This window comes from Penicillium daleae, assembly GCF_028827525.1.
Source record: "Penicillium daleae strain IBT 16125 chromosome Unknown utg000008l_segment0_segment0, whole genome shotgun sequence".
NCBI classification, from domain to species: domain Eukaryota; kingdom Fungi; phylum Ascomycota; class Eurotiomycetes; order Eurotiales; family Aspergillaceae; genus Penicillium; species Penicillium daleae.
This window is the reverse complement of record NW_026623156.1, coordinates 1041869-1056722: the sequence shown is the minus strand read 5'-3', so window position 1 is coordinate 1056722 and position 14854 is coordinate 1041869. Positions and strand designations below refer to the sequence as shown.

General features: G+C 48.2%; 5 protein-coding genes across 5 annotated transcripts; 3 read left to right on the top strand and 2 right to left on the bottom strand.

Annotated features, from left to right (window-relative positions):
• Window positions 1-1283: 1283 nt before the first annotated feature.
• Window positions 1284-1876, top strand: N7458_009019 (uncharacterized protein; the record flags this gene model as incomplete). Its single annotated transcript, XM_056912401.1, has 4 exons — window positions 1284-1412; window positions 1496-1537; window positions 1605-1691; window positions 1772-1876. 4 exons carry the CDS (start codon window positions 1284-1286, stop codon window positions 1874-1876), a joined length of 363 nt encoding a protein of 120 aa, XP_056761250.1.
• A 3694-nt stretch (window positions 1877-5570) lies between these two features.
• N7458_009018 (glucan endo-1-6-beta-glucosidase B) lies at window positions 5571-6538 on the top strand (the record flags this gene model as incomplete). The annotated part of the gene is made up of 3 exons (XM_056912400.1): window positions 5571-5778; window positions 5824-6125; window positions 6188-6538. The coding sequence occupies 3 exons, from the start codon at window positions 5571-5573 to the stop codon at window positions 6536-6538; spliced, it is 861 nt and encodes a 286-aa protein (XP_056761249.1).
• Window positions 6539-7025: 487 nt separating this feature from the next.
• On the bottom strand, window positions 7026-7886 carry N7458_009017 (GNAT family N-acetyltransferase; the record flags this gene model as incomplete). Its single annotated transcript, XM_056912399.1, has 4 exons — window positions 7026-7279; window positions 7332-7449; window positions 7501-7790; window positions 7847-7886. 4 exons carry the CDS (start codon window positions 7884-7886, stop codon window positions 7026-7028), a joined length of 702 nt encoding a protein of 233 aa, XP_056761248.1.
• Window positions 7887-8683: 797 nt separating this feature from the next.
• Window positions 8684-9496, bottom strand: N7458_009016 (HNH endonuclease signature motif containing protein; the record flags this gene model as incomplete). The annotated part of the gene is made up of 2 exons (XM_056912398.1): window positions 8684-9359; window positions 9420-9496. The coding sequence occupies 2 exons, from the start codon at window positions 9494-9496 to the stop codon at window positions 8684-8686; spliced, it is 753 nt and encodes a 250-aa protein (XP_056761247.1).
• A 2126-nt stretch (window positions 9497-11622) lies between these two features.
• On the top strand, window positions 11623-13752 carry N7458_009015 (uncharacterized protein; the record flags this gene model as incomplete). The annotated part of the gene is made up of 1 exon (XM_056912397.1): window positions 11623-13752. One exon carries the CDS (start codon window positions 11623-11625, stop codon window positions 13750-13752), a length of 2130 nt encoding a protein of 709 aa, XP_056761246.1.
• Between the last annotated feature and the right edge of the window lie 1102 nt (window positions 13753-14854).

Sequence of the window (14854 nt, the reverse complement as noted above, 5' to 3'; positions counted from 1 at the left end):
CAATACAGTTCCCCGTCAAATTGCCGTTCTGTCGCCGTACGCGCTACTTCACCGTCCGGTACAAACCTGCCAACTTCACTATCCCTGCTCACACGCTCGGAACATCCCTCTTCATCCCGCTTCCGTCCTATCGCTCCAAGACCCGTCTTTACTCCAAAGACAAAGAGACAGTATGAGCTCATGTGGAATAGAAGGATTGAGTCGAGAAGACTGAAAGAAGAACGAAAGAAAGAAGGAAAAGAAGAAAGAAGGAAAAGAAGAAAGAAAGAGAAGAGGAAATTAATAGATTTAACATCCTCTACCCGAGTACAATACGGGTCCAACAAAAATCCGGGTGTTACACTCAGGCATGAGGATATCGAATCAACATGGTAGCATTCAACGAAGCAACTAAATCTAGAGAGAAGAGAAGAAGAAGAATTTCCATCTGCTGGGAGATCGCCCTTTTTATGCACGTTCGGAAACTCCCATCTGGCAAGTTCCATCAAACACCCAAACACTCATTGACCAGTTGCCTTGCTATCCCTCCTGCTCGTCACACACTCGAGGTCATTTTGGAGTGTTACGTATTCTCCTGCCTAGATAGGCAATGTTGATGCAATCGTTGAAGATCGATCTGATATATCAGAGAGGGGTAAACAAGATGGTGTGCCGGAGTAGGTAGTCGATTCACCATATAGTAGGCCAAAAGGCTGCTTATCAGCCAGTTATAATCTTCTACCAATATCTACCAGGTCAGATGATAGGTAGGTAGTCGTCATCTAGTGACAGAAACCGATATCTCCGATTCAGCCAGTATGTGTTTTGAGATCAATAGCATTAAATCCATGGCTGATATATCCAGTGGCTGAATTGGATAGTAGGGTGACCAATTATAATATAGTGGCCAATGGTGGCCGAATTATGCTTAAATTCGCCAGTTGACCTATATACTGAGAGTGATCCTGTTCTCGGTGCTAGCTATATACTCCGTGACGAAAGCACTAAGGTCTAATTCAGCCAGTGGAGACGGCCCACTTGAACAATTACATAGTAAGCACTCTAGTCGCTATGCACGGGGAGGGCTCCCGTAGTGCTAAAAGAAAAGTGGGGGCGGATTCAGGGGGATCGATACCTCCTATGTTTTGATCTACAGCGCGCGTAAGGAGATCGGGGAAACCTCCAAACATTTATATAACATGCACTACTTGCTACTTCAATTCCAGCCTAGCAAGTCTATCCAGAACAAAATACGCATCAGCACATCGCAATTTTATTTAAAAATCATTCTTCCATCACGAGCAATGCAGTTCTACGCAGTTCTTTTGGAAGTCGCGACCCTCTTGGCTACTACCGCCAACGCTGCTGACTGCTTTTCGGACTCCGGATCCCAAATCTGTCTCAATTCTACTGATCTTCTAAAATACCGCGAGGTGAGTTAATAAATATATAGGGTGGAAGGATAACGGATCTAGAGAGGTTTTTGAAGATGCTTTTGAGCTAATACTTATTGCAGTGGTTGTGTACTTACAAGACTTGGGCGAATAATATGCCTTTTGTAAGCAATCTCCCGCTATAGACCATGATTCCTTAGGCGAAAATAATCTCTAATTGTTACATTATAGGATTGGCTTGGTGCTAACGGTCATATCGCAACTTTTACCCCATCCAATGTCCCTAATGAACAGTCGTGCTGGGATAGCACCCTTGACGTATGCAGTCAACATATTCTTTTCGAATTGTCCCTGTAGCTCTTGCTATAAAGCTATTGAAATTGCTAACGTGGCTCTAGATTATCGACCAGTGCCTTGGATATCGGAATGGTGGCGCGTACTCCCTGGACGGCTGGAGTATGACGATCGACTTCTGTGTTGATACCAGTAAATGGGGGCATTAAATATGAGCATCGACTTCTGTGCTTGAATAGGCAGAATCTTGGCCCGCTATAGACTTTGCCTTCGATACCGTTATTAGCTAGTTACGTAGCACTCATCGTTTATAGGCAAAGCTATCTTCCAATTCTACCTAATGCGTGTAACTCCTCGTTATATCAGGCTTTATATTGAATTTTCGGGTAGATATCTACGCACTCGCTATCTGTGAGATATAACGTGGTCGGTAAGCGAGTGAGCCATGTAAGCGAGCGAGCCACCTAACCAGAATTTCTACACATTTATCGATATATATCAACCACAACTCCTTTATATTCATTATTCTCTATTTGGACAAGAATTCTTCTTATGCCCTATTTCACTGCAATTGCCGCATTTAGGTAAGGCCCTCGGCTTCGGTGCCGGTATACCCTGCGCTGATGGTACTCGTGGACCTGGTATAGCCTGAAAGAAGGCATTATGAGCTTCCTCGAGCTCCATTGCTTCTTGTATAGATAGACCGTCATCGTGAGCTATCCACCTAGTCGTACGAGCACGCTTTTTCTTCTGTACAGTATTTTCCTCGCGTAGCTGCTTGTTTTCTTGCTCGAGAAAGATACCGTTTTACATTACGATTTGATAGCCTTTAATAAGCTGGTTTAGCGCGGCCTACGACGGCGATAGGGGACTTTTCGAGCGTTGTTTTAGGAAAGCTTTGATTGAAGCTGCTTGCTTATAAAGCTCGTCTACGTTCGCGGGCGTATAGGGGCAAAAAGCGCTTGCTGGACTACCGTGGCTTGCGGGTGGCGTAGGCGTCCGAAGTTAAATATTAAGCTTTGATAGTACTGGTTCGGGATCAAAAGGCACTAATCCTGCTACTCGGAAGCTATTTCGAATCGTCTCTGATTTAAATGCGTCGGTGCGAGCTTGTGGATAAGCTGTGAGGAAATCAAGCTTATCGATATGGCTGATCCCGAGCCGTATTTTCTAGCCGACTAAACTACCGTACGCGCGCTTTAAAACCGCGAAACATCCGATATTAAGCGGTTGTAAAAGATACGAGGAATGCGCTGGCATATAGATCGGTATAATATCGTGATCCGCGTAGATTTAGTCGAATTCTGCCGTTAGATAGCTTCCGTGTCCGTCGAGGACTAAGAGTCGATATCTTCCGCGCGTACGACTATTCGTCGACGGAATAAATTGCTTTTGAAGCCAGCGAAGGCCTATTTCGTCGGAAGTCCACCCGTTCGCACTAACTTCGAAGCGCTAGTCGTACGGAAGATCTTTGAACTAGGCTTGATTATATTGCTTGCCCTTAAAGATAAGCGTCGGTAGAAGTGCCTACCCCGAAGCGTTAATTGACTCGATCGCGGTTACCCACTCGCGGTTCCCTGGCTATAAAACCGATCTCCGACCGTAGTATTCCGCTCGAGTAATCACTTTTTGATACGCATAAAGGCCTATCGCGAACCCAGTCTCGTCAAAGTTATAGATATCGTCCGCGAGGATACCGTATTGCTGAATCGTGGTTTGTACGAGGTTAAACTACTCTTGAATGATCTTTGGATCCTCTTGTAGTGCCCGCTAGTAGTCGTATCGTCGTGAAAAGCGAGATTTAAGCTCTAGATGGCGTTAGATAAAGTTATATGCCTATTTTTCACCGACGGTTTGGATAGAGATAGAACCACGCTTCGCGAGTAGCAAATTAGCCATTTCTCGTACGTGAGCTTGTGTAGGGGCTGCTCCACGTCGATCTAGCGATAGTATCCGCTGCTGAAGTAGTTCCTCCTCGATCTTAGTCAATTTATGAGAATTTGCGCGAGATTCAGCGCGGTTTGTAGTACCGCGTAGGCGACGCGCGAGCGTACAACGGTTAACGTGGAATTGATCCGCAGCCCGTCGTATAGAGCTTATTTCTTTGCTTTTAATAGCCTGTATTGCAAGTAGAAGGCGACCTTCTTGCTGGATCGGATCCTGGCGTAATCTGACCTGATTTGGAGGCATAGTGGTGGATAGAAGATAGATGAACGCGGTAGGACGCGAAAAAGTGGTTGGGTGGCTCGCTCGCTTACATGGCTCACTCGCTTACCGACCACGTTAGGGCACGATGCCTAAGCCGTCAGGCAGAATTTCAAGCCAGATTCATAAGGCCTATACTGTTACGAGCCAAGCGAGATGACGACGAAAGTCTCCATTCGGTGCTTATCTAACGAAAGAATCAAGTCTGGGGAAGGAAAGGAAGAAGATCCGTAGTGGGGGATCCTTTATGCCCCATCCTGCCTGGGGCATCCTTCCAGGAAACTTCCCTTTTCGGACACGCATGAAGCTCCAAGCAAAACATCGCGCTCGCCGGTTGCCGCCTCATTCCTTAGGTATTCAATTGCTGCCTCGTTCCTTAGGCACCCGCTCGTCTACATCCGTCACAGGTCCTAAATAACGAGGCCGGTCTTCTTTACCGAGACTGGGAGGCAAAGAACTCTATTCTGCTTATATAGCATATATCATTTGATTATATTCGTGGGAAAAGGCCGTCTGCAACTGACCTGCTCTCTCTGATGAGCTTTTTTAACTGGCAAGGAATCACCGAGGAGGTTCTTTGAGTTCAGCAGAATCAAAAAAGAGGCAAGTATTTTCGTCTGGAGAAGCTAGAGGACAGTTCAAGCGAAGAGGACACGGACAATAAGTCGAACGATAATGCTAACAGTGATTTTGAAAGAAATATCACAATCCTATACAACTTTTCATTGATAGCGGTCGGAGACCCTCGACATAATTTACCGGTTGCGCTGGAACGCGATCTAGCCATGGAAGGAGCACCAAGACTCACCTCCCAAGATCTATCCTTTGAACTTTCTTAGAGAAGCTACATCAGTAATGAATCTATCTTGAGGTCCACACTCAAAGATGGGAGGACAACGCGATACCCGAGTATGAAATCGGCTTGACATGACAGGGGTCAAATAAGAAAAAAGATTTCAGGTCAGGGTTTAGATGCTATAAGCAATAATTCGTAGTACCTGGGCTCTGAGCTTTCGCTAGGAGATACTGCAAATTAGTGCCCTCGTCGTGTTCCGTCTCAAAAACTACCTGCCAAACCGAGAAGCCCCTATCAACGGAATCTGAAATAGGGACTAAACACCTCCTGCTGCACTTATTAGAAAGAGCATTTGCTCTTCACGGCAATACATATCTGTTAGTATGTGATTGTGGCAGTACGTTTCGCACCGATGATTGCTGCACAGATCAGAGTGATGTCGATCAGTTCGGGGGCCGAATTGCTTCTCCGATAATATGGCCCCGAAAGTCCTGCGTATTATCATCATCGCATCCGAGTCGCTCTCTGAAATTCATGTCGCAGTCCGCCAAATTTATATAAAGACCGCAACAATATGCATCGATCGTCTTTGAGAAAGGCAAGAGGAGGAGAGCAACCAGCGACTCCGAGTCTAAGGTCATTGTGGGGGCCAAGGCTCGTAGCCCCGGTTTCCCGATCAGGGAAATCGTCAACTCTGAAACACCGCACATCATTGCTTCTCTGATATAGAATCGATGCTATGAATCTGCATCCCCTGGCCCAAGCTGAGGCTGCCGCAGATTACTGGCGTGCCCCAAGGTAGGTCGTGGGGTGTTTAGAGACCCTGAGAATGATATTTAGTTCAAGCTGGCGTCCTTGTCGAGCGCTACTTAACCGACCGAAGCCTCTATTACTAGTCAATTATGTGCGTCTTTTCCAAAATTGTCGCGCTGGGCGCCTGTTCTACACTAGCTGCGGCTTGGTTGCCTAAGACCAACAAGGAAATCACCGCAAGCGATGGCACAAATCTGTTCCTGGCATCTAAGGGCAAGATACGCGGTGTGAACTTAGGCTCGCAGTTTATTTTCGAGCCATGGATTGGCGAGAACGCCTGGAATGACATGGGCTGCGGTGGCTAAGCCTCTGAATTTGACTGCGTGAGTTCCCTCGGTCAAGACGCGGCCAACATCGCCTTCCCGAAACACTGGGCCAGCTGGATCACCCAGGACGACATCACCGAGATGGTCAGCTATGGTCTGAACACTATTCGTGTACCTGTTGGATACTGGCTCCGCGAAGTCTTGGTCTATTCAGATAGCGAGCACTTCCCCCAAGGCGGCCTGGACTATGTGAAGAATCTTTGCGGCTGGGCGAGCGATGCTGGCATGTACATCATCAGGGACCTGCGTGCTGCCCCTGAGGCGCAGACACCCCGGAATGCCTTTACAGGTCAGATGGCCCCGGAGGCCGGGTTCTATGTTGACTACCAATGATGAGCGTGCGCTGAACTTCCTTCTCGACATGCCAACCTCCATCCCAGCGCATTCGAGCCAATGAGGCCAGCGCCGGCATCGACAAGAACGACTATCTCCACATCCAGATGATGGACAAGCTTTGGGGTTCCGGAGACCCAAATCAGTACCTCGATGACCTGTACTATGCCGCCTACGACGACCATCGATACCTCAAATGGGATACTAGCGTCGATGTCTCCCACGGTAGCTACATCAGGGAGTCTTGCAATGACAACCGTGACAGCAACAACCCCACAATTGTGGGCGAATGGAGTCTCGCTCTTCCTGATAATGTCCAGTCGACATCGGACTGGAACCCAAGCTCAAACATGGACTTTTACAAGAAGTGGTTTGCGGCGCAGGTACACTCGTATTAAAAACAGCAAGGATGGGTGTTTTGGGCTGGGAAGGCTCTGTTGAATGATTACCGCCGGTCTTATCAAGGAGAGTTTGTGCTTGAACTGGAAGCTGATAATGCTGTGTGCTAATGTGGATTTAGATGCTGTCAAGAGCGGTGTTATCACCAAGGACCTCAACTCGCTGGAGAGTGTCTGTTAGACTGCGAGCACACGTAATGGTGCTGACTGATCCAGGCGCAGATCATCTTGTCAACCATATTTGTGTCATTTCTTCGACACTTTCTTTCGTCTAGTTGATATATAGACATTTCGGCCGGTGTCTCACCCAGACGGACGCTCACTGTGTACTTGTTTTGCTTTCCAATCCATGATTCACGATGTCTACATCGAATCTAAATTGACGAAGCAAACACCAGACAGAGAACCGTACATTGTAATGAAAGTGTGTCTTTATCTCATCGACGGCGAGTAAATTAGAAAAAATGGCGGGACAAAGAATATTGGATTAGGATGAAGAAGTATGACCAGATTGCTGCTCAGGCCACCAGACCATAGCCCAAAGCGGTACACCCGGGCCTCCGGGCTGAAGATTAGCGTTCTTGTCGACTTTGCCCTTCCCAAGTATAATCTCTTCGATTTCCTCGAACCCCATCGAGAGGTATAACTTCCGAGAGTTGGGCGTCGTGGCCTCGAGCCAGATTGGAACGTTTTCAAGCTGAGCCCTCCTCATGTGCTCGTGCATGATAGCTTTGGCGAGACCTGTTGCAGAGTCAGTAACTTTTCATAAGTTCTCCAAGGCTGACGGTCCTACCTCTCCCGCGGTGCTCGACCTCGGTCCCGATGCTGAAGATGTAGTAGTACCGCTTCTGACCGCGAAGACCAATCCTCTTCGCATCATCGGTCATGCCTGAGAATTCGGACCAAAGACGCTAAAGACTCTCAGCCGGAAGTTTCTCTTTCACCTTTGTGGGAGGTCGTACCTTGAAGCCAGAAAGCCCCATCTTCCACAGGACGCAGACAAAGCCAGCATAGAAAAGAGTCCACACATTGTCCACATGCTTTCCAGGGGGAATCACGACGGACGCGGCTTTCCAGTCATCGGCCTCGGTAATCACCGCGTCGTTGAGCAAAGCCGACTTGACTAGGATAGACCAGTACGTGGGTAGGTACGCCAGTCGCTCCTCCTTTGGTATATCCAGCAGCATGTAGGTAATGACGGGGTCATCGCCGAATACCCTGCCGTTCAAGCGTGCGACTGGGCCCAGCATCTCTGCGTGAAGTCAGCAAATCTCGAGGCGCAAGTAGAGGCTGGGAACGATCGCATACCGTGTCTGCCATGAGTGAGAGGAACTGGCGCAAATGCCATGGCTGTCGAGGATAGGCTGTTGTTCATAAGCGCCTGGCCATATGTATAAGGTGTATTTCTGCGCGCCCGGGACTGGCCATGCTGGTTGTTGGTGACGAGGGGAGGTTTGTCTCTCAGGTGAAACCCAAAGTCGGTGCCGACGACGTAATCGACTTCTTATGTAAGCGCCGCGCCTTAGTTAGGTTACCGTAGGTAGGAGTACGGCGACCGATTACGGCCACCAACTGCAAACCAATTTTCTTGGGCAGAAATTGACTAGGAAAGTCCAGCAGGCAGCCCAGCACACCCTTAGGAAGCCACATAGATTCCTTGACCGCTTTTACAGCCGCCCTCAGGCCGCCCTGCAGACTTTCCTGACTAGAAGCCCTGAGCATACAGTAGAGCGTGGTCAGAAATGTCTTGAGGACCTAATCATAACCTTGGCGGTTGAATTCATTATATTCAACCTGTATGTATTGGTCTTAGCGGTATTTACACCAAGAACTTAACTATACTAGACTCTATTTTTAAACGAAGAAAGGCATTAGGGAAAACATATACTAGACAGCATTCGATGATACGGCTTATAGAAGTTACTAAAATTAATATTCAACGAAAGAGGTGTAAAAGGGGGTGTAGAAAGACTAGTACTAATTTACATAAAATACTGGTCTAAGAGGCATCTTGAAAAATTAGTAGGCTAATTATATTGAGATAGTATAAAATAGATAACCAAATGCATAACTTTCTGACCATGTTCGGTTCGGGTTAGGGTTTAGGAGTTTAACATGATCAGAAATAGTGTTTCGAAGGGGCTTCTAATCACCTTCTACTGCCACCTGATTCATTGCCAATAAAGAAAGAGCGGATACAGAAAGCATTTCTTCCACGTTGGTGCTACCGTCCTTCGCCAGAGCCTGGCCGCTACTGTCTCCGAGTTCGTTTATCGTCTTCGCGATCACCTCTGCCCGCCCAGTCGCGTGTAGGATATTGCCGATGGCTGCGTGAACATCGAGCAAACGCTTGCTGGGGGCGGGGTACCGGCCGTCGTGACTGAGTATGTTCACGAACTCGGGTATGATGTAGCGGTACCCGCTGTATACAAAGTCGGGAAAAATCTTCGTGCGGTAGCGACTAGGAACATTGGTCGCCTCTAGAATGAATGAGAAGCGACTGAACTCTTGATGTAAGACTGCATCCAGCATCATCACATTCTCGTGGCGATTGATGTAACAACCCTCCTGAATGGTTGGGAAATAGCGGTACATAAATTCCCATACGGCTGCATTCTTGAATCGTTCATCTTCCAGAAAGGTTTCCATGGCAAATGGGATGATGTGAGCGGCCTCGAGGCTGGTGGTAGGTGAGCCAGGCGGCTGGTCATGGTATTTGAAGTCCCAGTACTTTGTCAGTACGCATCGGTGATTATCGCGCTGCATGCATTCTGCACGCAAGTCTAAAACAGGCATTTTTCCACCAGTGGCTATCATCGGCCTAAGCAAAGCTGTATCCAACTACTTCGCTAGTTGCCGTAGGCTTGGGTCGTCCTCGCACCCATTCGCACCCTCGGCCAAGTTGACTTGGCCTTCGACGGGAAGGAATTTGAAGAAAGTCTTCAGGAAACGAGCCATATCGTCATTGTCGTTGTCATTCGGTGGTTGATACCTTTTCAGCCGAGTATACAAGCTCCCCCGGGCAGCGGCGTGAGGTTCGAAGTCTAAGTCCGTCTCCAATACAGGAGAACTCAGAGAGCTGTCCGACTCTAAAGAAGTGTCAATGATCAAGTTCTAGTGGGATTTAAGTCAGTTCAGGTCTGGAGGCGGTTGACGTGAGGGCGTGGCTCTCCGAATATGGTACCTGTCGAACGACCGAAGTCGACGTAGTCGCGGGTGTACCTCCTACTCCTACTACGGCGGCGGATTGCGCCCACCAGCTAAAAACTCATGATTGGCTACTCGGCTGACTGGTTGGCAGCACCACGTAATCGACTTCTTATGGATGCGCCGCGCCTAAAAAATATTTAAGGTTAAAAGTCTAACTCGTCAACCAAGGAACGATCATTCTACTACTGTAATTTGTTTCACGCTGTCAGATCTAATGTCTTTTTTAGTTGAAGGCTCTCCTCTTCGTTAAGAACTTAAAGTGCGTCCAAGCGGTCGCAGAACATGACTACTGATGTGGATACATTGGGACATGAGAGTGGAGCTCTCTAGGTTGTCAACGCAAATTTTTCTGGGTCAACCCCAGACGCACCAGACTTGACCAAGCGAACTCGAGAGCACTCCTTAAAGTAACTTCGAGGGCACCTTTGAACTTTGCGCCAAGTGCTCAGCTGTCTGGATTGGGATTTGGAACGATATTCCGTGAGCTCTGAAAGCAGGACTATTCAGGTCATTTCTCGTCGCTGGTAATCTGCATCGTGGACGTCAGAGTCGGACTCTCCCCTGATCATTTGCCTTCATTCTGCTCAGTTGGCTTCGTAAATCATGCAAGTGGATTTTGGAATCTAGGGAAGAGGCTTTATCTGAGAGTGTGCGAATAGGTTCCGAAGTTGGAAGCAGGTAGATAGACCTCTACAACTTCATTTGGGACGATTATTCCAGCGATAGTTCTCAAAGCCAACCCCTGAAATCCCAAGCTACAATTCTTGCACCTTCCGTTTCCTTTTGCTTATCCATGAAGTCGCTATGGCAACAACACAACCCTAGCGACCTAAGGTGGGACAGTTTGAGCGAATCCAATGTGTCCAACGCCTCGCTATCCACAGTCCCTGCCCATTCTTTCATTCAACGACTACAACAAGGTTTCGACAAGACTGACAAAAAGATCTGGCAAAGCCTGATAGACAGTTGACACTATGGCTCTTCCATTTGACCAGTCAGGCTCGTAAGGAGGCAAAGAAAGTCCTCGTGCGTCCTGAATTCTAGAAGGTGTCAGTCGAACCCGCCTGCTCATGAACGGACCCGCCAACATGAGACCAATATAGCGGTTCCAGCCAGTGGCTTGTCATTCTAGTCTTTCAGAGAAGGTCCCTGCCCCCTGTACTCAGCTTATGCTAGTTGATCCGAGACTTGCCGATCCTGTCATTGGCCGTGTCTTCCTCTCAAAGAAATTTTGTACCCCACGTCGGAGCTTGATTGGCCATACAGCCAACCCCATAGCAGGATTATATTTCCTTGATTAGTATGTGCTATTATGTGCATATTAGCCCCAGGCTAATGATGTAGGATAGTGTCTGTTCCGACTGGAAGGTCTGGCGTGTATGAAAATTTTATCTCCCCATTTTTCTCCGAACAGCTTGTGGGACTCATCATTGTTGACAATTTACCTAAAATGGACTAACGCTGTTGGCTCTTTTAAAACTTCTCTTGCTGCAGGTACGCGATTGACTTTTGTTCCAAGCTGTTCTGGAGGTCAGGTCTGCGGATCTCAGGCTTAAACATCCTGAGTTGGAGAAGGTGAGGCGTTACGGCGATTTGTGGATCACAGAACGTTGAGAATCCGGTACTGAGATCTCATAGAGTTGAATAGAGAACCTCATTTTGGGTAATCTCAATCACTCGCAGCTGGGCCCATTCAAGTGGAAACGAGCATTACTCGTAAGACCAGCGAAAGATTGGCGCGAGGGTGGCCGCTATCACCATACCTACGCTCATATTTTGGACCTGTTCCGCTCCGTTTCCCTCTGGGCTTGAGCGTTATAGCGGATCACACACACAGGGTTGTGCTTCACAGATCGTGTTTCTCGTCTCTAGCCATGGCGAAGGCCAAAGATAAAAGTGTTTCTGGCAGCAAGAGTCACCCCCGCAGGGATGTTAACCCCACAGTCCAGTCTTCAAGTCCTGATGAGGCCAGCTCCACGACACGTGCAAGGATAAACCGGATTCTGAGCGACGAAGACGAGACTAAAGTTGCGGAGTGGATCGATCGGTGGTTGGATCATGGATTTCCTCTGGAAAACCAGAAGCAAGTGAGCGCGTTTGCGCGCTATTTCATGCATATTGCCAATCATCCCAACAAGGATGTTGGCGTAAGCGATGATTTTTATGAGAACTTGTTCAGACGGAATCGCAATGTGAAGCACCGCGTTCATGCTGCGCGGAAGGCCTACAACAGCGCGAAACTTAAGAACGAGGGGCGGGAAGCCAAAGAAGAAAGGCTTGCAAGGTTCCCAGCATTCCTGAGAGACCTGCAGTGGGTATTGGATGTTCCATCCAAGAATCTCTATGCGTTTGGTGATACCGGATTTGTGACTGCAATTTCCTCAGAGCATCAGGGATTGTGCATCGAGGCCTCGACTCGTGACGATGCGGACTATCGGAGAATGACATCTGCTATTGTTTGTGCAAGTCATGATAATCGCTTCCTATCACCTTATTTGATCTCAAAGACGAGCGTGGTCAATCAACAACGAATGTGGTACAAAAATGTGTCCACCTCGTTTGCAGCCAAGCCGTGGGCCAACGCGGAATTCTTCATGGACTGGATTGACTGTGTCTTTGAAGAAGAGACCAAGACTGCCAGAATGAAAGGTCTTGACTCCCCCGCGCGTCTTCTGCTGGTTGATGGAATCCGGTACGGAATAACTCCAAAGATCTTCATGAGCTGTTGGAATAAAGGCATCTACTTGGCGTGTATCCCGCATAAAGGTTCCATCTTCTTCAACCCGTTGGAGTGTGGAGTTTTCTCCAAGATGCACAAGGTATATGTCGAAGAGGCTGCCACGAAATATCGAGAAGAGAAAATTCCCTTCATCGTGGACCCGCGAGATGTAACCGATTTCATTCTCAGGCAGCTGGATCGAACCCTGTTGAAAGTCCAATTGGGAAAAGCGTGGACCAAGAGCCATCTCTACTCTAGAGATGAGGTAGCGCTCCGAAAGTATGTCAAAGGGATTCCTGCAACGCCTGCACCTGTGACCCCAGCCAAAGCAAGAACGAGATCGGCAACTCGGCAGCATGTTGTTCAAGATCAACTGATGTCTCCACCACGATCATCTCGACAACCGGAAGACACTCGGCACGCCCGCGGGTCAACAAGAGATTCTGCAACTACGTCAGAGAGTTGTAACGAGACCCCTGAAAGACAGCAACCATTGAAGTCTCGCAACCAACCTCCATCTGGTCTTCCAAGAGATTGTGGGAATGCCGTATCAAGCCCTTCCCCGTTATCGCCATCACGAGCGCACCGTTGCTCAAGACTCCCCAACACCATCGAAATCTCCGACGACGAGAGCTTTGATAACGCTACATCGACCGTACCTTCGAATGATGAGGATTCAGATGAAGAAGCCTCAGCAAGCGAAGGGGTTGCGCCCGTCTTGCGAGGAACTCCACCATCTCGCTCAAGGCCTTCCCCAGTGTCGTCGTTCTACGGAATGTCTGGTGCATTGCTCCAGCCACCCGATCGACATCAATATCACACCCAGCTGGCTGCTCCTTCAGTTCAGATTTTCAATTGTCGCGCCCCTTTGCGGGCAAACCTCGAGGATTCCAGGTGTCGATACAACCACTCTGCGGATTCTGATGAGATGACAGATCATACCGACAGTATCTGGACCGGAGCAGGCCTTGAGAGGGCTTATCGGATGCAAATTCGTGCACTTTCAGATCCACAAACGCCAGAATCGCAAAGGAGAACATACGAGCAGAAGCTTCTCGCTTTGGCTCCTATTCTGTCGGGATTTGCACCTGGAATCGTCAATGCCCTACAAGCGCTCGCAAAATCATCTTCAGCTAAGCCTAAGGGTCAGTCAACTTCCTCACGCCCTTTGACGCCTCAGACATCCAAAAAGACCAAAGTCAGAAAGGAGAGGCGCGACAGGCGACGCAGACACCCTGGCACAGAGCGAGTACCTCGCCAAACGACGAACCACAAGTTCCTTTGATCGAGAGCATTGTTGTCCAAAAGACTTTTAATCGGTTTATTCCAGAACATTCTTTTTTAAAGTTTATACCGATGATGTTCTCATCCTCCTTTCGTTTCAGAATCTAGAATCTCATTTCTCTTCTTCCTCGTGTATCACTTGCCTTTTCATTGGGTTGAAGACCTCTGGGTCGTGGAGATAAGACACTGCATAAAATAAGAACAGCTTATGATTGGAATAGAGAACACCAATTAGTTCAAGGCTCTGGAAAATATCAATATTGAATGGATAACTTATCAAGCCTCCAGCATGCTCAGACCACTGCCGGAGAGAGACCTCTATTGTGGCTGTACGAGCGTCTATAGACAAGTGTTGTCAGTTCTTTCTCGGATCTACCCAGGAATTCTATTGTTTATCATCCAGGCGGTCCAGACAAGACTTCACCCTCATCTTTTCTCTCGCGCCTTATCTTCCAACTTGGGCGGTTCCCCCACTGGTTGGTAATATCCTCTCTCCCTTACTCTCCGTCCTTCACCTTTCCCTCTCTTGCCCCGCTCCCAATCTTCTTTTTTTCATCCCCTATTCCACTTCTTCCCGATTCGATCTGAAGCTCTCAGATCACTTTCCTTCCTCTCCTAGTCTCAGATAGCTTAATAAAGTATCCCTTGTCCACCCATCGTCGGTCAAGGTACGCGAGCGAGATTATTCTCAACGTCAAAAGAGAAACGAGAAACCACGAGAGAAGGAGAAGCGGAGGAAAGCGCGCAAGGAGGTGGAGCGACAGCGAAAAGAAGAAGAAGAAAAAGCACGCTTCTTACAGGAAGAGAGAAAGTTGGACCAAGAAAGAATGGCTGAACAACAGAGGCGACTCAAAGAGGAACAGAGACTGAGGGACCGAGAGGAGTCTCTGAAACGACTGAAAGAAGAGCATTTGCAAAAATCGAAGACTAGCTCTAAGCCACCCAGCCGCAGTTCTTGTCCGGAAGACTCGCCTGCCAAACAAACGACCAAGCACTGGAAGAAACATAACCCTTGGGCAAATCCAAGATTGTAGTGGCAGGCTGGAGCTACAAGTATTACGAGACAGTGATTGTTTTCGGCTCTCGGGTTTACCGGAGGCCTA